Source organism: Paramormyrops kingsleyae, chromosome 14 (assembly GCF_048594095.1).
Source record: "Paramormyrops kingsleyae isolate MSU_618 chromosome 14, PKINGS_0.4, whole genome shotgun sequence".
Taxonomy (NCBI): Eukaryota; Metazoa; Chordata; class Actinopteri; order Osteoglossiformes; family Mormyridae; genus Paramormyrops; species Paramormyrops kingsleyae.
In genome coordinates this window covers 20,534,191-20,555,469 of record NC_132810.1, presented here as the reverse complement: position 1 = coordinate 20,555,469, position 21,279 = coordinate 20,534,191, and the positions used below count along the sequence as shown (strand labels likewise).

General features: G+C 42.0%; 1 protein-coding gene across 4 annotated transcripts in view; it reads right to left on the bottom strand.

Moving 5' to 3' along the window:
- The window catches only part of grm1b (glutamate receptor, metabotropic 1b), a 32,642-nt gene extending 12,769 nt beyond the window's left edge, over positions 1–19,873 (bottom strand). Inside the window, exons 1-4 of one of the 4 annotated variants that reach the window (XM_023839257.2) lie at positions 19,383–19,873; positions 17,672–18,527; positions 15,637–15,886; positions 1,074–1,309 (exon numbers count right to left, since the gene is read on the bottom strand). In XM_023839257.2, the coding sequence (XP_023695025.2) occupies positions 1,074–1,309; positions 15,637–15,886; positions 17,672–18,368 (1,183 nt within the window). In that variant the 5' untranslated portion in view covers positions 18,369–18,527; positions 19,383–19,873. The remainder of the gene's footprint in view (positions 1–1,073; positions 1,310–15,636; positions 15,887–17,671; positions 18,528–19,382) is intronic. The other 3 variants (XM_072698788.1, XM_072698790.1, XM_072698789.1) reach the window with 3 other exon arrangements.
- Positions 19,874–21,279: the final 1,406 nt, after the last annotated feature.

Here is a 21,279-nt window from a genome sequence, read left to right as displayed (position 1 = left end):
CACAGCTGAATTGCTGGGAATCCCAGTTATCTCTGAGTTAATTGCATCTTTTTTGTAGCGTTGCTCATAATTGCCAAAAAACCCTCTTGATTGGCCAAGAGCATTCTATACCAGTTGACCTCCATTTCTGTGTCAAAGTAACGTTAACTGACTTATAGTGGCTGAAATTCGTTATTAAATATACACTTACCATCTTGGAGCTCTATGCAAAGAAACAGCAAAAATGACACAACAGCAGACTATAACCATATTGGTACATTTCTCTATCACAGCATTTTGTCAAAATGTCAAACAGTGGATGCAGGGCGAACTAACATATGCAAGTAGTGCACTGAGATTGCAAAACCAACCAACTGAACTAATCAAAACTTTGCTTAAAGGAAACAGTAAACGCTACAATGAAAATGTATGAGATGCATGTAATTTAACAAACTTCACTGGATGCACTTTGTCCAAAATGGGTTTCTTCTATATGCAATAAATAGATTTTCTGAAGGGGGGGGGAACAAAAATGTGAAAATGGTGACTTTATAGAGTTTTGAAAGAGTGAAACATTTCCCACATTTCCCTGTTGATTATGAGAATTGCAAAAAAATGCACACTTAGGGGTGCCTTATTAGAAACTTGCTTTGCCGAGCAATGTTTCAAGTTCTGATGAACTTCAGCCAGCGTGCTTTGGATGTGGTCCTGCTGAGCGGGGGACCAGTGAACGGTGACATCTAAATCATGAGAGCTCTATGAGAAGCGTCTAATTTACCTAGATCGGCTTTGTCAGCGGAAAGGTTAGGTGAGGGAAGAACAACAAAAGTATTACAACGTTACAAAAAGAAACATTACGTACACAAGGACAGCCACTGTTCACAATTACACATAAAGACACAAAACATTGAAATTTTTATAATACGAATGTATTATTACCCCATAACTGTTCATAATATCTACAATACACTTCATATTGTGTAAAAATGAGACATTTTAAGACTGACTTTGCTTACACACCAGCTAACAATAACCTAAGTATCATAAATACTGATATGACCTGATGATCACGGATGTTTGACTATTTTTTTTACCTGAGCAGTTCTTATGGTAGTTTGTATTCTCCTGCGGGTGACCAGGAATCCGGCACTGGAAACGGTGCTGCCAGAACTCGGCGAACCAGGGGTTCCGCGTGTTGGTGTCCAGACGTAGCTTCAGGAAGTAGTCGTCGAAGGAGGTGACCTCAGCGGACTGCAACTTCATGGTGATGCCGCCCACCGCTTCCTGTTCGTAACCCTCTACAACCTCATCCCGATCCGCCCATCCATCACTGCGTGGGGAATGGTACAATAAAGCTGGAGTGTGAGATGTGCTGAACATGAAGAATCTTCTCTTAGCATATAATGAAGAGTCAGATTCAGCCTACGCCCCCTTGTGAGGCCTCTGAAAAGTCTGGGCAGGTTCCTGTGGTAGTTATCATTTAAACTTGGCAAATAACCTCTCCAGAGCTGTACTATGAATCCTGGGACCCCTTAATCTATTGTTGAGATCAAACATGGTCTGAGTCAAGTCACTATTTTCTACTCTCATTTCTCCATGGGCCTCCCCTGATACCCATCAGTATTATGTTCTATTTTCACTGCCGCGAAAATCAATGGCCTATTCAGCAAATCTCAGGTGTACGGAGCAGCACGTTGGACTACAGTCTTAAGCACGACTGACCTAAAAATTTATTATTGGCAGGTGCCTTTGCATCACAGTGGCATCAAGAAGTTGGCCGACTGAAAAGGACTGGAGTCAGCTTCCGGTTAAGCTTTTTTGGACAGTTTTTTTGAAGCTGCTGCAGATCCCAAGCCATCTGAAGCCGACTTCCCATCTGCTGCTATGGACGATCCGTCGGCAGGGATTTGGCTCTCGTGCCAAAAAGCAAAGCCGTGTCCTGCAAAGGTCAGGAGCAAAACAAAAAAAAATCCCCCCACCTATGGATCCAGGTGGTAGTGCCCAGACCCTAAAGCACACAACAACCCAAAAATTCATAGCGGCCCTGAAGGACAAGGCAGATCCACAGTTTAGGATGGGGGTTTTGTTTCAGATCACTTCTCTTGAAGCAAGGTCATCAGACTCTGTTATTTATTCTGACAAACAAAGAGGCACCGATACCTGAAATATCAGCCAGGAGATAAAAAGCCTGGACGACTTTCACTGACTTTTAAAACTCAGTTTCGCATATATCAGTAGATCAATGAAAATTCCCAGTGTCTGACTAATTACAGACAATGGCACAGAGAGGAAATGACAGACACGGGCAATGACAAATACCTTGGAACAATTAATAGCAACCAGACAATAATGGTTCCAAGTACTTTTGACATACTGAAATTAGCTGGTGATTGTGGCTAAGAAATAAGTCAAATATTTCACCTTTAAGTAATGATGTAATAAATCCAGCAAAGATGCAAGCCTAGTTTTGGGTATCCATGTGCATCAATGTCGACTGATCACCAGCAGAGGTGGGTGGTTCAGGTCCAGGAAGTAAAGATCCAGACCAAGATTTTGTTTCAACCAACCAGTTGAGAATAAAGAGTCACAGTCACAGAGTACTCAACTCTCAGGGAATTGGGAGGGAGCAAATATGTGGACCACCTGCGATCCCCGAGGACTGGATGGAGAAACACTCATCTATTGAATAAGAAGCTTAATAATAAGATTAATAATCTTTCTATATCTACCAATTAATTACATAACACATACATCTCACAACACAAACACGCTATACCAGGTCCTTGTACTGCCTTCAAAATCCAGGAAACTGAACTCCCCGGTGAGAGAACAAACTAAAAACGCACACAACATCCAATTAAGCAGATTCTTGTGTCAGCGTGGGGGGGGAGAGATTCCTCCCAGTTACCCCTTCTTCCTCATTCCTCATGGATAAACAAATAAATATGAAAGCAAACTTAATTGGCTCATTTAAATGTTCACATTTTTGCACCAGCTTGGAACAATCTGACGGATAAAGTGTCCTTGATGCCACCGATTCCAAAGGATTTTTATTGCAATTATTAAAATTTCTTAATATTTTATTGATTATGTGTTTTTCAACAGACGGCTGAGCCGCACAGCATTATTACACAAAAATCCAGTTTCAAAATAAAACTCTCTGGCCAAAACTGTAACATTATTATTCATCCGAGTTTATGAAATGCGTACAGACCAGCAGAGGCTGGTCTCCTATTGAGCCTCGGGGAATATGACATGCACTTTGTGCCTGTAGTACTACAAAAAAAGGTGACAGAATAGAATTGGCTATTTTCCCAAAACACAGAACGGAATCGAGGTGTGTCTTCCAGCTCCCCGACGGCTGCACCGAAAAAGCGGTCCAAGTCGAACAGGCTGAAAATCGGGCGTTTTGGCTGGTGAATACTACAAAGCAATCTGATTATTGTGAGGAGTGGAACTGGGGGAGGAGATGAGGTTAGATTTTTGAGCAGAACTGTAGAAGAATTGTTGCGACATCCTCAGATGTCATCTGCCTTGTCTGAGCCCATAGAGTAAAGGCTTCTATTGACACATAGTGTATTGTTGACTTAGCAAAAAAAAGTCTGTTTTACTAGTTTCCATATCTGAATGCCGAAAAAATGTTTTATAAATACACTTTGACCATGTGTATTTAATTGTGTTTTGGCTGTATTGCCTATGTGCTCATAATACTGATCATTTTACAGTACCAAAGCTAAACGATTTTTCGGGGGGGGGGGGGGAAAGTGAAGCCATTAAAAGTGAATGTCCTTTGGGGCTTATAGCCTTGATTTCATATCTTCTAGTTATGCACAGATTTGAAGCATTATATGAAGAAATGATGTCTGCCAGGACATGGCGATCAGATATATTTAGACTGTTTTAATTAGGATCTGAAACTTGCAACAGACTGAAGCTTTTGTCCAGGAGCCTTAAATGAAAATAACCAATTAAAGACAAAAATACCTAAATATCTAAATGTACCTCATTTGTTCCCATTGTTTCCATTTAGTGACCATAAAAATGGCTTGTAAAATTTTCCCAGTTATTGTGTGAATTCAAGACGCTAATCTTTTGTTTAGCTTGGAAAGGAACCTGTGCGAAAAATAGATAATAGCAATATTTGTTAATGCATCATTTAGTACCCAGGCTTATGGCCATATTCTGCCATAAAGTTCTGCTCTGGGGCAGTCACTATGTAGGCCACTGTTTATTTATAGGATGTACGGTGCTCTACCTTACGAAATCGGGAACATCACCTTAAGTGAGAGGAAGGGAGCGAAAATGAAGACGTTGGGTGCGTTCTTACTCGGCGCTTGGGTTTATCTGTGGGCCGTGGCAGGCATGTTTCCGTGACTGCCTTCACACTGGCTGACCATCTGTCTCGCTGTGCCCACCCGCCACCCCCACATCCCACCCTCCCACACCCAACACACCCCCAAGCCATCCATCGCCTCCGCTACATGTTTTACGCGCCTGAATCAGGGCCCTCGCTACTCGGTAACAGGAAAATGCATTTCCCGCTCGTCTTGGGCAGAGTGTGCAAACGCAGTGGGGCCATGTCCCCAATAGCCTGACCATGATTCTTATCATGCATAGGGAAAAGGTCCAATAGGGACTGGAAATGTCATAATGGTTTTGACGGAATGGTCTCGGTGTCCTAGTGGCTTGTGGGAAAGTCCGTAGTCCCACCAAACGGACAAACTAGAAAAAAGATGATTATTTTCAATTAATTTGCTAAAACAATTCAATTTAGCTCTTTGGATAAGAGCAACCAAGAGGCAAGTTAATAAAACATAAATGCATGTACTGGAGTTTTGTGTTAGTGTATTATTATGGCAAATGAATTTTGCTTGAGGGCAAACAAAATCACTCTGATAACGTCAGCCGAAATAAACAAACAACAGAGTATAGGACCAGCAGGCCTATGGATGATTGATGGAGAAAGAAGTGGGCTTGAATCTCTGAAGCTCCATTACTGATTGTCATAGAAGGTCATGCGAGCGGCGAGCGAATCACAGTCACTTTCGTTTCAGCTGTCACTTGCCGGCACTTGGGATGAGAAACAAAGACCCACTGTCTGGTTGTCTGGGGGATGAAATGATTTCTATGTATTTCTGTGTTTACTGAAACACAGCTGACCCCAACAGACAAAAGGAACCACAGTGTTCTCGGCGTCCACACACATGCGTCCCATAGAAAAGCCCTGTGTTTTTCTTGTACTTCTTTTTCTTTGTTTATCTACCTTTGTTCTTTCACATAAACAGCCCCTTTGCCTCCGTGATTGAGGCCTGTCCTCAATGGCCGGGCCCACGTCTCCTCAAGCTTGCCGGTATAGCGGGCTAGCAAATTGCAGTAAATATGATGGAATAACAAATCCAAGGGGTATCTAAGGGTATGATGGCTGAGCCGCGCATTTATTGGCAGCATAAATCCCTTTTTATTCAGATTGAAACGTCAACAGCATTGTTTCCCAACCCAGTCATCAGGGACCCCCAGCCAGTCCACATTTTTGCTCCCTCTGAGCTCCCTGCTAGACAGCCCGTGTTTTTGCTTCCTACCCGGGGCTGGAAGGGAGCAAAAACATGGACTGGTTGGAGGTCCCTGATGACTGGGTTGGGAAACACTGGTCTACACAGTTATCCTCAGCCTGAAAAATAGCCGCCATAGAAATGCCCGACCAGGATTCTCTAACTTGCCATTTTAAGTCAGCCGCAGCTGACATTCAATTGCGATTAAAAAGATTTAATGCCACAGAGAAAATCACTCTTGAACTGAACATGACGTTTACCCCAAGCCAGAGGATCATACTTATCTTATTGAGATTTCATTCATTCTAATGTCCTTTCCCAGATTTCCTAATAAAATGAACAATAAAAGGTTAATTGTTCAGTATGGATGGATGGAGAGAAAATTAGATTTCCAACATCATGTGTGCGTAATAAATATATGAAAATAATAGATAAAAGACTTTATAGGAACATCCATCCTCATTTGATGACCACCTATCTGGCACAAGGTCAAGGTAATATTTCCGAAGAACACAGTGTTTGAAGTGAAAGTGTATTTGTTTGGCTAGCGATAGGAGGAATGGTGCTTAGGCATTCCTGCTACATACAGTAGCATCTTTATGGTTTGTGGCTGAAATCACACCTCATTGGTCATTTTAATCACCTAAATTACATCATTGTTCACAAATGGTAATGTCACTCCACTCCTCCCAGATCTCTCATCCCTTACCTCTCTTCTCTTTTAAATGCAATGTAACAGCTACAGTATACTGAACTGTTGTTGCACTCAAGAGTTTCTTGACATACAATATGGCCAGTTTACTGACAGGACACACAGGTGGGAATGTTATGGTTGGATATACTGTTAAAATCAGTGTAGTGTGACGTGCAGATTTAAAAAAATAACAATTGCAATATTTTCTGAGCAGGGGTTCTCAAACTTCTGGAATCCTCTAATTTTCCAAAGTAATTAAGTAAAAAAAAAACTGAGAAAATGACTGTTGATGACACAATGTAGAAGACCAAGAGATGCAATCATCTCTTCTTTATCCATGTATAATCGAGTATAAGCTTGTAGAGAAGGGTGATAACTTGTCAATTACCAACTTCATTCACAGTAGGTGGAGTATCTTACTTGGGTCATGCAATTTTCAGCATTATACTACAGCCACAACAATCTCAAAGGACAAGACAGAAATTAAGATGAGCCATAATGTTTTAATGGTACCACACATGTACAGTAACACTATTTATTTCTGCTGTTGTGTAAAATCACGTTTCAACATAGACCACACAGCAGTTAGAAATGCAACATTTGTTTCTACCCACATTGCGGTTTTTAAGTATGTTGCCATGGCAATATATTAAAATACTATGGTGATAAAAATTTACCTGCCAACACATGAGTGTGTCTTTAACTGGAGGAAAAAGGGGCACATTAAAGTGTACCAGTAGAGAACGCTTTAGCAGAAAATTTCTGGGTCACTCAACATAAGCTTAGGGGTTTGTGTTCTCGATGCCCGTGTGTCAGATTTGTAATTGGAATTGAAAAGTATACGGCTAAGTTCGGGTTCGTCGATTCGTTGTTTGAAGTTGACGTTCCATGTCTTTGGAGACGCACAGCTGGTGCCCTTTGCGGCGTCACCCGTGTGTCAATGTTCCTCTGAAACGCAGCACACACACACACGCACACGCACACACACAACGGTGCGTGTTGCTCTACATAGACTCTCTCAGACACTTTCTCCTAGACCTAGAAATTAGCTTGGGCAGCCTGGTGTTCTTCTTCACGTCCGCGGGGACATCGGTGGCCGCAATACACTAAAAAAAGCCCATCCAGCGGAAAGGAAAATGCATCACCAGGAGCGTTAAAAAAGCGACCGATCCTTCAGTCAGCTTCTTCATCCAGCAAGAGGGGCCTCAGGGGCGTGTTCAGGGGCGGAGCCACAGAGGCACTGGGCCCAGCTGAAAGCTGATTGGCTCCTGGAATGTCCCTCCCTTGTCACTCAACAATTCAAGACATATGATTGTATAACAATAAAACTGGCCCCTTTCGAAAAATTACAGTCCCTCTTGTGCCCCTCCACCTTAAAAAAATTCTAAAATCATACTACATGTTGGCTCTACTCTGATCAGAGAAAGATTCAAGAGCCTGACTTGGATTTGCTTAATTACCCTCAAAAGTTAACCCCAGTCTGACAACAAATCAACCTTTAACTTCTGTATCTATGACTTCTATGTGCAAATGTAAAGTCTTCCTTAAACTCCATAAAGGCCATGACTGGCCGCTTTTGAGCTAGAAATCTGAGCTGGATAATAACTTGAACAATAAGAGTTTCTGATTTTCTGGGTAGTCGCATATAGTGATGGTGGAAATGAGCGAGGCATCAGCTGTTTGATTTGTACATCGCCAACACTGTTGAAAAATATGTCCATTGCAGGTGAGTTCCCTAGGTTACCATTACAGCTAAGTTGCTGACAAACACAACTGAAATTTCCTATAATGGGGTTTTCATATCATAACTTATCTTAGGCACTATCTGCATTTTATATATACCATAATTTATTTTAGCTATTATCTCTACCCTGTACTCCCCTTCTTTTGTTTGGTTTATTGTTGCTTTTTATTGTCTTTGTTACTGCTTTGTTAATGAAACACTGAGAGAGAAGCAAGATGCTCTTTCTTAAGCTTTTCGCGATTACTTCTGAAAAGGATTATTATTTTCCTTTAACTATTTCAGGATGTCGTGCTGAAAAGAGTCTCAGTTTTGATTGTCATATCCATCCATAATCCAGCTGCTTACCATGGTTAGGGTTAGGTGGTCTGATGCCGATATCAGGAAGCACGGGGCCCAAGGCAGGCAGGCATGCACCTTGGTTGGGATGCCAGTCTATCACAGGGCACATACGCCAGTAGCAGATGGCAGCAGGATTCGGGTGGAGGCGTGAGGATACCTACTGAGCAACCACTTTACGGGGGCGTGTCTACAGGTGGGCTGGGTGTGTGTTACCCACCCAGAGGAATCGTCTGCCCATCCAGTGAAAACTCTGAAAAAAATCACCATTATAGCTATTGGTGTGAATGCACATAATTTTCTGTAATTTTGTGACAGGTCATTCCTGTTGCCGTGTGTTTTCCTCTCTAGTTCATCATACAAATGGTGATCATAAAATCTACAATTGAAATAGAGTTTAATTGCTTTTTTCTTTTTTTCGTGGGATAATGGCCCAGACCTCACTACAAAAACTGGATTCTGAAATTGCATTCCTTCTGTCTCCCCCTATTCCATTTGCCCCCCCTTGTTTGGATACCATATTTAGGAAAAGCAGCAATTTTTTGTTGCCCACTCAAATGATCCAAATTCTCACCCAAAGATGACATCCTAGTAACACCCCTAGTGTAAAATATAAATATATCTATATTTTTAAAGCAGTTTTTTTTTAAGTATAAGGTTTGTATGTATAAAATGATATACAGACTTGGTCAGTGTTTTTTTTCCCCAAACATTTTCAGCTGCATTGTAACATCTTCTCTTTCGAGGTGTCACAGGTCCGCTGTCAGCTCTGACGATCACATTCAATTTCACAGCCTCATCATTTTCCCCGGTCCTCAGAATTGCTATGAATCCATTATGCGTTCAAGCAGACATACAAAACATCCACACTTCATGTTCCTTAACACTCACATTAGTATCACCAAGCTGTGATTTTTTTTTCAGTTCTGCAACCATTTATCACCAGCATGAAACAGAACAAATAGTAAATATGCCCATTTTGGCCCAGTACTTTTATGCAACTGACAGTGCCTTACTATAAAAGCAGCCATATAATTTGACAGATGGCTCAAAGCATTCTGGGAAAATGCTCACACTAATTCCACATAAGTGACTCTGGTTATCAGCCGGACAAGCCAGGTCTTCTAACTACAGTTGACAGGTATCATGCGCCTTTCACGAGTCATTTCTCCAGGTCCTGATCTCCAGGTGAGGTTCCTTAGCTGGCTGAATCACCGCCAACGCTAAATTAAGGCAAAGCTAGCATGGACCTTCAAGTGCAGTGTGATTAAGTTCTTTCTTGTGAGACGTTTATTCCTGCGGTCCAGATATGGTGTTATTTTCTGTAGTATTCAGAGTCTCCTTGATAATTAAGTGGCAATAGGTTCAATAACTCAGCAGTTCCCTTTGTAAGTCTGTCTCATTTAAATTCCTAAATTCCTCATTTGATTCAGAAGCAGTAAAGGCTAAATCATCCAGTAAGACTACTTGAGGGAGTGCAAATCCTCAGCAGTAACTCAGTTACTACTGAAGAACAAATCACGAATAAATATAGTAGCTACTTGAGATAAAAGATGCGTCATGAGTCATTAATTATGAACAAACATGAGATCAGAATTTAACTTATTCATGACTTGTTCCTTCAGTAGATCCTTCAGTAGATCCTTCAGTAGATCCTTCAGTAGTTCACAAAGGTTAGCAGAATTAACAGATATCATAACAAATATAGTAAGGGCTTGAGAATAAAGATGCTTCACGATTTGTTAATGATGATTAAACATGAGATCTGTCTGTAACTAAGACTAAGTTTGTGATTAATTACTACATAAATCTGCAATGGGTTGGCACCCCATCCTACGTTGTTCCCCACCCGTAGTCTCCAGGACAGACCCCCTCCCAACCCTGAATGGGACAAGAGATTTCAGAAAATGGACGGATAACACATAAGTAAGAGCATAATAATATATTATTTGTGCCCCGCAATAATCCAATAGTGCGTTTCCTAATGACATCTTCTGTTATGATGTTGACCATCGCTATGGTAATAAGTGTCACTCATATTCCACTAAGATGAGGCCTGGTGGCTTAATGGGTGCCGCTGATCACTCGCACCTTTAGGCCTGGCGGTTCAGATCCAGTGTGTGTGTGTTTGCAAATTCTCTTTGCGCGGGTTTCCTCCCTCAGTCCAAACGCATACAGTTAGGTTCTCTGGTGCTTCTGAACCCCCTGCTGTATGTGTGTCTCTGCCCTGTGGCGGCCTGGCACCCCGTTTCCCTGCCCTGTGCCATGCTCTTCCTTAGATTAGCCCTGAGCTCCGTACGACCCTGCATTGAATAGGCAGTCGGAAGATAGATATTCCACTAATCCAGTTTCCTATTTAGGTTAGGTAAATGAATTTGCCGTTTGTTACATCTGCATATAAACCTTGCACTGCTATTCATTCAACCCTAATGTGATCCAACTATCCATAACGGACTGCAACGATGCCATAGGAACAGAAACAGATATGTTGAGTCAGATAAGTGACATGAATCCATTACGGCCATGTAAAAATCAATCATAAATCAGTTGATCACACTGTCTGCCTCTTCCCTCCACTCTCTATAATTAATACATCAGTAAAAGACTGTCACACATTGTGTGCATGCTTTGCAAAGACCCAGTTGCCCAGATGTTGAAAACAATGGGAGCTGGTTGACGTTCCCTTTTGTGAAGTCATTCCTTTATCTCCGTGGCGACCATGTTCCAAATACGAAATACTGTACGACAACAATGAGAGCCCAGCCCAAAACACATCTGTGGAATTCCGCCCCATTCAGCACAGGAGGTGTGAGGCAGGAAACACCTGGAAACACCTGGAAACACCTGCATCACATGCTTGCCGGTGACGCCGAGAGGCCACGCCTTTGAAAACACCGTTCCTGTCCTTTACAGCCATCATGCCAGAAAAGTATCCATAATTTTACATCCCCAACTATGAGCCAGAAGATGCAACTAGTGAAACAGCAAAGAGCAATATGAGAAACTCCCCCACACCCTGCTGTCGCCCCCCACAGATTCTCTGCAACAAAACAACAACAAAAATAACTGATGAAAAACAGACAACCAGCACCATCCCATCTCCATGGTGAAAATATAAACAAGGCCAGTATAAGCGGTAAGAAAATAGGTAGATGGATGTACAGCAAAGACAAACACCCTGTCAGGTCCTACTTCTTGGCGTTGAGCTTGTGCTCAGCTAATTTTTTTTTCATTTAATTTTACAGATTTTTTGATGCTGAGCAATTGATGTCCTTCTTTTCTGAACAGCTCCGTGGCAACCGGCGGTCCTTACATGTCTGCTCATAAACTGGAACATCATTATTTTTAACCAACTCCAAGGTGTCACTTTCAGGAGTGGCAAGCGAGAGGACACAGGAGGAACAAACCTGGGCTCTTTCTTTAATAACCAACGAAAAATCCGAAATCAATACAATTCATCATTCCTGTTATATCAGGAGTTAATTAAGAGCCTGCTAAAATGCAAAGGATATATACAGTAGATACAAATTAAGCCAGTCGTCATGCAGTTTCTAGGCAGTGATGTCACACTCCCATGGTGTGGAGACACATTTACTGCCAGCCCTGCATCGGAGAGACAACATCTGTTTTCAATGGTGCGTAAAACAGCCTCACTTTCATACCATGGTGGAAAAGGAGCATTCACTGCTTGAGTTGCAGATTAGACATTAGGAAGCAAAATTTATGTCCTTTGTGCCATTCATACCAATTCACAAGTAGTTTGTAGCAATTGCATTGTGTCATTTACTTTTTTCATTGTCTTTCATACTGGCAAACTACTTTAGTGCTGCTGGAAATATGAGTTGCCTCACAGAGGTCATGTTATGGTTGGGATTTACATTTTAAATTTAAATTTAAATTTTAAATTTGGGTCGTTCATGGAATTCTGCTTCTTAAAATCGCAAAGTCTGAAACTTTGAACATATACGCAAACTGTATTAGTAGGCGGGCCATCGGTTCAGGTCTCTAGCACATACATCCTCAGTCCATCTTCTTAGTACGTGGATAGGATCCAAATGCCTGCAAACCTGAGTTTTCTCCGCGGGGAGTGGGGGACGGTATACTTTATTATAGATGTTTTGCACTGAGCTGACTATCAAATACGTGCCCTCAAAGGAACAAAAGTTGGCTTTTTTCCTCCGGATTTCTCTGGAACAAACTGCAAAGACCTTTAATTTTTCAGACAAGCAAAGCAGGGTGGCATAATGCCACCGTGGGGGGCCCTGCTCTCTGACACCCCCACGGCTGGGGATTTGAACCCAGCCCAATGATGTGCAGCCAGGTTAGCTGCTGTCTCCAAATTGCTCGTTTTGTATGTGCGCTGTGATGGACCAGCATCCCATCCGGAGAACTTCCAGCGCCGCCTGGGACAGAATCCAAGCAACTCAGTACTGGGTAAGTGTTTAAAAGATGGATATTTGTTTTTATCAAACCAATTAGGAGAAAACCTAATCAAAACATGGTACAACCCTGAAACTGGAACAGGTGCCTATCTCAGTGTGTCCCAGTGTGTGTGCACCTTTGGTATTTGACTGCTGAAGCCTTTGAGCAACCAATGATGTCTCAATCTGAAATTTGGCCTCAGGGCCACCGTACTTGTGAACCATTGTTATGGCAGAAGTTTGTCACTTTCTGCATGGAGAGTCCGGCTGCCCACCATGTTAACAGGCAGATCATGTGCTGGGTGAAGCTAAGATGAACGACAGGGAATTGGGTTCCGAAACACATTCTGTGGCTCAACATTAGCAGCTAAAAAAGAACAGCGGGAACGTATTACAAATCCTATTACCATGCCTTCTGGACTGCATATAAAATATACAAATTACACTAAATGGTAACAATATGTGAAATCTACGTCATTTGATATAACGATCAGGATTTTTTTCTGGAACATCAAAAGTTAAACAACAATTTCTGGAATCTAGTAAAGTCAAATATCACACAAAACAATTATTATGAATGAACGGGAAAAAAAAATGAATTCATGCCAGAAAGCTGCTGATAATGGCTGCATTTATCATATTTGAAATGCATTATGAATGCATTTCCGTGTCAAGTATTTCTAACAAACTAGCAAACTAGCATGATTAATCATGGGTGGCATAAAGCATCAGAAAGGACAAGGGAACCAGGAATGTTTTCATTTTGAGAAAGAGATTTAACACTTGACTTCATAACACGAGTTATAATCTAGCCTATCATAGTTCATTGAAGCTCTTTTTCTACCAATCAGCTTGCAGACTAGGGCTGAAACAGTTTTCGTGAAACATTTTTACAAAAATACACAGATAATTATTGTTTGCCACCTACTTTAAAAAACTTGATCAACAGGATCTAAACTGATTTCACCAGTAAATATACATCTTCATTTTTATTCTGTTATTTTGCATTATTATTTAGCATTATTTATGCTATGCTTTGCACTTATTGTAAAAACATCAACACTGGCAACAGCTAAGTAAGTGTTAATTTTACATATATATATAAAACTGCTTTTGAAGTCTTCTGCTTAATTTGCTGTCCATTCTCATGTTCTGTAATCAACCTACTGAAACCAGAGATCTGTGTTCTTTTGTTACATTCTTTCACAGAAGTTCATAAAGGATGCTTTAGTGCAATACGATACTGTTAAGGACGATATTAAAATGCTTGATTGTATTATTTAGGAAACAATAAACCTTTAAAGTACTACACATATAAAGAAAGGTGTAAGGAAATAATGAAACAAAATATAATTACAGATCTAACTGAATATATTTTGGTTAATTAATTGATAGTAAAAGAAATATATGGTTACCTTGTGAAATATGACACTTAAGAAAAAACTGGCAAAAAAACTGGCAAAGACAAAATCCAGTGCAGAGCAGATATTACTTACAGTCCATTTAGGTTTAAGAAATGAAACGATAAATAATTGTTCATAAATGGGCTTTTCTTGCTAAGTCCAGAATGTCCTCTCTAGTTTCTATGGAAACAAGCATGTTGGGCAGCTGAGTCACAAAACTATTGGATGTGTATACAGTGACCGCGGCTGCGTGTGTGTTCGTGTTTTTAGTATGTGCAGGTCTTTGGATGCGTGTACATGTGTGCCGTGCCATTCTGACACAGTTGTGATTGTGGGAAAGTAAACCAACAACATTTTAATTATATGCAAATAGATTTTTCAGACCTCTAGTAATTTGGGTTGAAAATGAATTGCATAATACCCTTGAGTGGGTAGAAATACCTGCAGTGAAAACTAGATTTCAACTTAATTCCTTTAATGAGCTTTCTTGCAAAAAAATAAAAAAAGATCTAGGGTCTTGTGTTTATTGGCAAGTCGCAATAATGTAATAGCAGGTTGAAGAACTGAATTAGATTTGTTTTCCTGTTGCAATAACATACTTTTTCAGTTTTTTTTTTTAACAGAATACAGAATTTTGACTTTAACAGGCCACAAGCAATTATGTTTTCAACAACAAATATACATACAATGAAGGGTTCAATAGCATACTGTATATATTCAAAGAAAATTTTTCTACTGACGCCCCGGTCAGATTGCAGGTGTACGTCACACCTGCACGTGCAGCAGGATTTGCGGCCACAGGCCAGCCATCCATCACGTCCCTGACTATATGACACACCCAGCTCCCAAGCTGGCCGTCTCCCCCTGGACATCTGCTAAGACAGACTGGCATATTTCTCTCCAAATAAATATTGTCCGAGCTCATCCTCAGTATCCTTCGCGATACTGTCTTTGCACATACTGTAGTAGACTCTGAAGGTGAAGTTTCCTCCAGTCTAGACCACGGAAGTAACTGTGAGATGCTAGAATATTCAATATATAACACCACGTCTGTGTACAGTTACTTATATGAAAGCATATGACTTTGAGTATTATTATATAAAACACTTACAATACATTTACGATTCAGCAATAAGATTAATAATAATATCATAATAATACGGGCTTTGCTGTACATGCACAATGAAGTTAGAAATATTCTATTCCATAAGGAATAATAAGATTTGAATTATTCACGAGGATTTTTTTGTATTATAGGGCAGGGGTCCCCGATTGGTGGACTCGGTCCATATCTGGACTGAGAGACAGTTTAATCTGGACCATGTGATTAATTGCTACCCCACCATCATCTTGGCTTTGCGCTGCTGCTGGAATTTGGCCCTCAGGGATAAACAGTTGTGGACCCCTGTTGTAGAGGAACCACCTTGCTGTCTAACCACGCCAACAGGCCACGTCTCGTTTTCAGCAGTCACAGGATCACGAATAAGAGCGATGTAGCGGGACGCCGTACCTTCCGATGAGTAGGAACTCTCCGGCCACGCCCAGCCGCCGCATGGCCATGAGGAGCCCGCGCACCGTCATGCCCTCGCAGAAGCAGACGACCACGCGCGCCTTGGGCAGCCGCTCCCGCAGCTTCCGCAGCAGCCGGTCGAAGTGCTTCTCGCCGGCGTTGCTGTAGATCTTGTCCGAGTGGGCGATGCAGAGGCCCTCCTGGGAGGCCAGCTCCTTAAAGGCCTCCATCCCGCTCTCCCCGTAGTTTCCTGGACGTGGTGGCGAAAGCGATAGATCACGGGCCTCGGTCACAGAAGAACGGGGATCCAGCGCCTCATGGGGAAAAGGCCGGATCCCGGAGCATCTGACGTGCTCAACCATGAACTGGGATGAAGGCGCTTCAATATGATGCATTAATTAGAAAACGCCAACCAACCGGAATCTCAAGCATCACACCAACACCAACCATGTGAAAATGGACCGATAGATGGAGAACTTGCTCAATAGCATCATGATCTAGTGTTAAGGCCAGGTTAATTACAGGAGTGGCAGTGGTCGTGGGGAGGGGGGGGGAGGTGTTTAAGGATGAGTAAGGTCACGCTTCTCCATCCACTGACAGCACCGTCCTCGTCCACCTCAGAGTGACAGCGCACATTTGAGACCCCCTTGCCTGCATGGAGAGTCTGCTGCATTGTGGGTGTTCAGTCGGCCCCGGTAAGTGCAGTGAGTCGAATCCGGCTCCCTAATGGAGTGACTGGACCAGGGCCACACTAGGGAACGGCGGCCATCACAATTATCGAGCAGCAGAATAACAACCTATCCATTTTTTGGCACCGGCCAGTCGGGGCCGTACAGCTTTTTAGCAAGCCATGGAAGGTGCTCATAGTGTTGGGGGAGGGGGGTTTGTCATGGGTAATGCGTCACAGAGAAAGCCCCCCCCCCCCCCCCTTTCTGGATTATGGTCCATTTCCCTCTCTTTGCTGGAAAATGGAATTCTTAAAATGGAAAATGTAGAATCTCACCGAACATGTCTAACATCATGACACATCACGTGAACAACCATTGTCATGCGTGTTGCAGACAGCACAGCACTTATGTAGACATGTCAAACAGGTATCAAACACAGATATGGTGTGTTAGGCTAATTAACTTGGATAGCCTCCCGTTACTAACAGTGCATGTCAGACTGCAGTTGACAGTTGGAATTTCTTCAGCATTACAGCAGGGGAGGGACTGAAGAGAGGAGAGAGTCTGCGCTTATGTGAAAAGTCACCTTAGCCAAGACATTTATACAAAAATATTCAAGACTAGAGGCCTGCTGGCAGGAAGTTCTATGTGACTCATATTAATAAACACGAACTTTAAAATAATAAAGTGCCACTATAAAAAGCTTTTATGCTGAATATATAAGTTTATGTTATTAGTCTAAACACTGGGCTGATCTTCAGAGCTTTACAGAAGATCCCATCAACAACATACTCAAGAACGTAAGAGTTTTTAGCCTTCGAGCTGCTCTCCAGGTAGGTCATTATAAATGGGAAGCTCTCTGTTTCGTTTCGGCCATAACCTTGGTAAGCAGATCTTGGAAATGGAGCAGAGACATGAGAGCGTCGTTGAAGATCTTTGCAGATATGGTTGAGGCGTGGTATCTACTGACTTTGAGGACATTTGTCATGGAAAGTGGGTGATGGAGCTGAAAAGGGTCTTTCAGAACCCCAGAGTCTTAGAAATATCAGTCATGGCATTATCAAGGCAATTGATGATAATAATTTTACAGTTATACTATTGAAAACTACAAAACAACAAAAATGACAGCTTGGTCCACTGATTTACATATAATATGTGTAAATATTACAGTGTTAGTAATGTGTAATTGCCAGGATCCATAAAATCGCAACACAATTGAAATGACTAATTGCTTTGCTTGTATTGCATGGCTGGTTCCTTGATGCTTCTACACATCACAGCATCATCGAGGTTGTGAGACTACGAGACTAATATAGCAGTAGTGTGTTCTGAAGGACGGAGTGATTACGCAGAATGACTCCTCTTACCCTCTGTGTGCACTGCAGACACGTAGGTCCAGTTGTAGCGTTTGACTATGTCCAGCAAGGCCCTGGCCTGCAGAGTGTCAGAGGGGACGACTCTCAGGAAGTACTTGAAGAGTGTTTTGTCACTCAGGTCGATGCTGGTGGCCGAGTAGGCGATCTGGGGAATGTTGAAGAGCTGCAGCAGATTCTGCACCTGAATCGCCACTGAGCTGGAACCCGGGCCAATGACCCCAGCGATGGGCTTTTTGGTGGCGGGGGGCTGGTTCGAGGGGGTGCCGTCGACACACCACTTGGAACCCTCCTTGTCGTCCCGTATGGAAATGAGGGAGTCCCGGATGAACTCGATGCTTTGCTCCAAGGCCACGGACGAGTGCCAACAAGAGTCCCTTATCTCACAGCCCAAGCTGATGTTGGGTAAGAGGTTGGGGTCCGCGTTTATGAGATCCAGCGTGTGAAACATCGCCTCCACCCTCTGAATACCGTACTGCTCCCTGACCTCCCCGCACTTCCTCTCTGCCACCTTCTCCGCAGACGGCTGATGGTGCACAGAGAAGAGGGCCCCGATTATTATATCACCATCCATCCTCGCCACGGACCGCGATGCGGCTCTGGGCACCAGCGACCGCTCGAATATGTCACTGGCGAGCACAGATGCGCTAAGCAGCACGCCTGGGAACAGCAAGGCACCGATCAAGCTCATTTTGGAGTATGCCACACTTCCACGTCACGTCAACAATGTCACATCCATCTGGGAACTTCGCTGAGATGCTGAAAGTTGTTTTCTGGGATATCCACGTCTTGTAAGGTAAGCATTACGTGCGCACATAATTTCTTAAAGCGGTCCACATGAGCACAGTACCTGTTAAGAGAAAGAAATAGCGGCTCTTTCAATTTTCTGAACGGCAGTACCATGAAATTTAATCATGCTCTTTATGAGTACACTTGTTGAGTTTATAACACATGTAACACATTTTTCTCCCCTCGTCAGCGCTCGATTAAAAATGGGTTGAGCTAAGGAACGTAATTCTTCGCAAACTATACCAATGAAACTTAAACCTCAGCTTCCAAATAGCGGACATTATAAATTCTTTTAAAATACGCGTTTAAACATATTATCATTTGGAAGAGCAATATTCATCTAGTGCTTATCATTTATGGAGTAACTTAATTTGCAGCTCTTTGTCATTCTGACACTTTCAGCACGCTGGACAGCGCAACGATTTTTGGCATTTTGAAACGCTTTTATTTCTGGGGGCGGGGGGAGGGGGTTGTATAATTGAATGTATATAACAGATATAATTTCCCCCCTGTAATTTAGTATAACTGCAAGCCAACGTTTTTAATTATTTATTATTCATCTGCGTATTGTTTTATACGTGAAGAACACTGACGTTGATCTCTCCTTTCATAAACATGAACGCAGAAAAAAAAAGCATACGGTGCTTTAAACAAACAGCGAAGCAACACATGACGCACGCTATGGAAACATTATTCTTCGTTATTTAAGACAATTTAAGTAATCACCTACTTTTAATGCTATGCCAGCCACATGGAAAATACATGCATAAATTTGACATTTCTTCTGTACGCTGGACAATATTCGACTTATTTATAAAGATTCCTTCTGGCTTTCGATTTTGATTATTTAGCTTTTAACAAATAAGCCTTTGTGTATTGAAAAACACAAATAATATTGCACATAGAAAGTATTTACCTTATTGACATCACATGCAATTCTGCAAATGAGCGGTGGTGCCCACGTCGCTTGTAGCCCAATTAATTCGGTGTAAGAAGTTCGACATACCCGCATCGGTGAGACATCGCGTCCCTCCCAGATTTCTGAGCCAGCCAGTCCTTGCTCCTGCTACTTGTTTCTAGCGCTCAAGTTAAGGGTCTCTTGTTTCCCACCTTCTGAGCGCTAGTGCCCCCTTTCTCTGTCACTTACGCAGTACATCATAAAACCGGGACACACACGCTGCAGTGTGTGACCCCGATTAACGGAGAGGACATTCAAGAGCATTAAAGGAAACCATTATTTTCCCCTATGCTGTGTCTGTATGTGTTCTTTCTTTCATGTTTATATAAATAGTTATTGGCTAAGGCACCGAAACATAGGCTGCAGATACATTCAATGAATAATCGGTCGTTTTTAAGCACAAGGCAACTTTTCCCCCAATTTAATCCCTGGTTTTGAATGAATCCTTATACTTACAACTCCCAGAGTCAAAAGTTTAAAAAGTAAATATAATAGTCCTCGTACAAATTTGCAGTTTTCTCTTAGTCTGAAGTTGATTGGACACGTTAATTGAAATTTATCATCGCACTGCGATGTGAATGAGGAAAAGCTATTACCTCATATAAACGTGTGGTGGCGCCATCTCCGTGTAAGAGGTGATATAGTCCATAATATGACCTAATTAAGATATCCCAGATGTCATTCTGTTCTACAAATAATTTAGATGTCAGCGATTTATTTTAGTATTTTATTGTTCGATGTTATGCCAGAATTTAGGAAGTGCATTAAGAGGAATCCAGACCAATATTTTTCATAGCAAAATTAATATTTGGTAGTGAGGGAAATCAGATTATATCCTGACTTTCGGATTTAAAGCGAAGTGAAAGCAAAGATTAAGCCTGTCGGGGTAACTGCTGCATAACTGTTTTGGATTTACATGAAATAAGTTAGGATTCTCTACAAATTCGCAACATGTTACAAAGAGGAAGCAATTAATCTTTCTGGCCGTGTCCCCTACAGTATCAAAGCCAGACAGTGTAAAACGAGACAGGAGAGCGTCTATCTCCTTGAGGACCAAAGACTGATGAGATGCTTCTTCCACTTCCAAGGTCAATATGGACAAAACAAACAGAAATATACAGCATTTCATCATTCTCAGACGGGATCTAAAGCAGAGCCTATATATTCATCTCGGTATGACATATAATAATACTCCCCCCCATTAGATACAGTTTCACTCCAGTGAAGCGGCACATTTGTGCAGATATTTCCCAGTGGCCAAAAGTTTACCTTTGATCCATTGAGTGACCAAGGCTCAGGCTATGGGATTTCATCATGATTATCAAAAAGTTGGGAACTTGTCTCCAAAGGTTGAAATGAGTGGGCATAGAAAGTCACCACCTTTTGTCAAAACTATTAACTTTTTTGAACAACAGCCTAAAAACATACAACGAATTGAGCCTGTTTGGACCACCACCAACTGTGCATGTCTAGAGGGGAAAATATTTGCCCGTTCTTCTTTACAGAATTATTGCAGCTCAGTCAAACTGTTTGGTAACTGTTGATGGATTGCACACTTCAAGACAACCTAAAGATTTTCAATGCGATTGAGGTCAGTGTCCTGACTCGGCCATTGGACAATGACCCTACTGACATTCAGCTACTGCGCAGTATGCTTTGGGTCACTGTCATGCTTAGAGGTGAACCATCTTCCATCTTCACCTTCCTGGCTGTGGGCAGCATGTTTCTTCAACAACCCCTTGGAATTTTGCACCTTCTGTCCTCTCCCTGTCCCAATTAAAGAGAAACACCACAGAATACAGCCACCATTGTGCTTTACTGTACAATTGGTGCTCTTCGGGTTTTACACCAGACA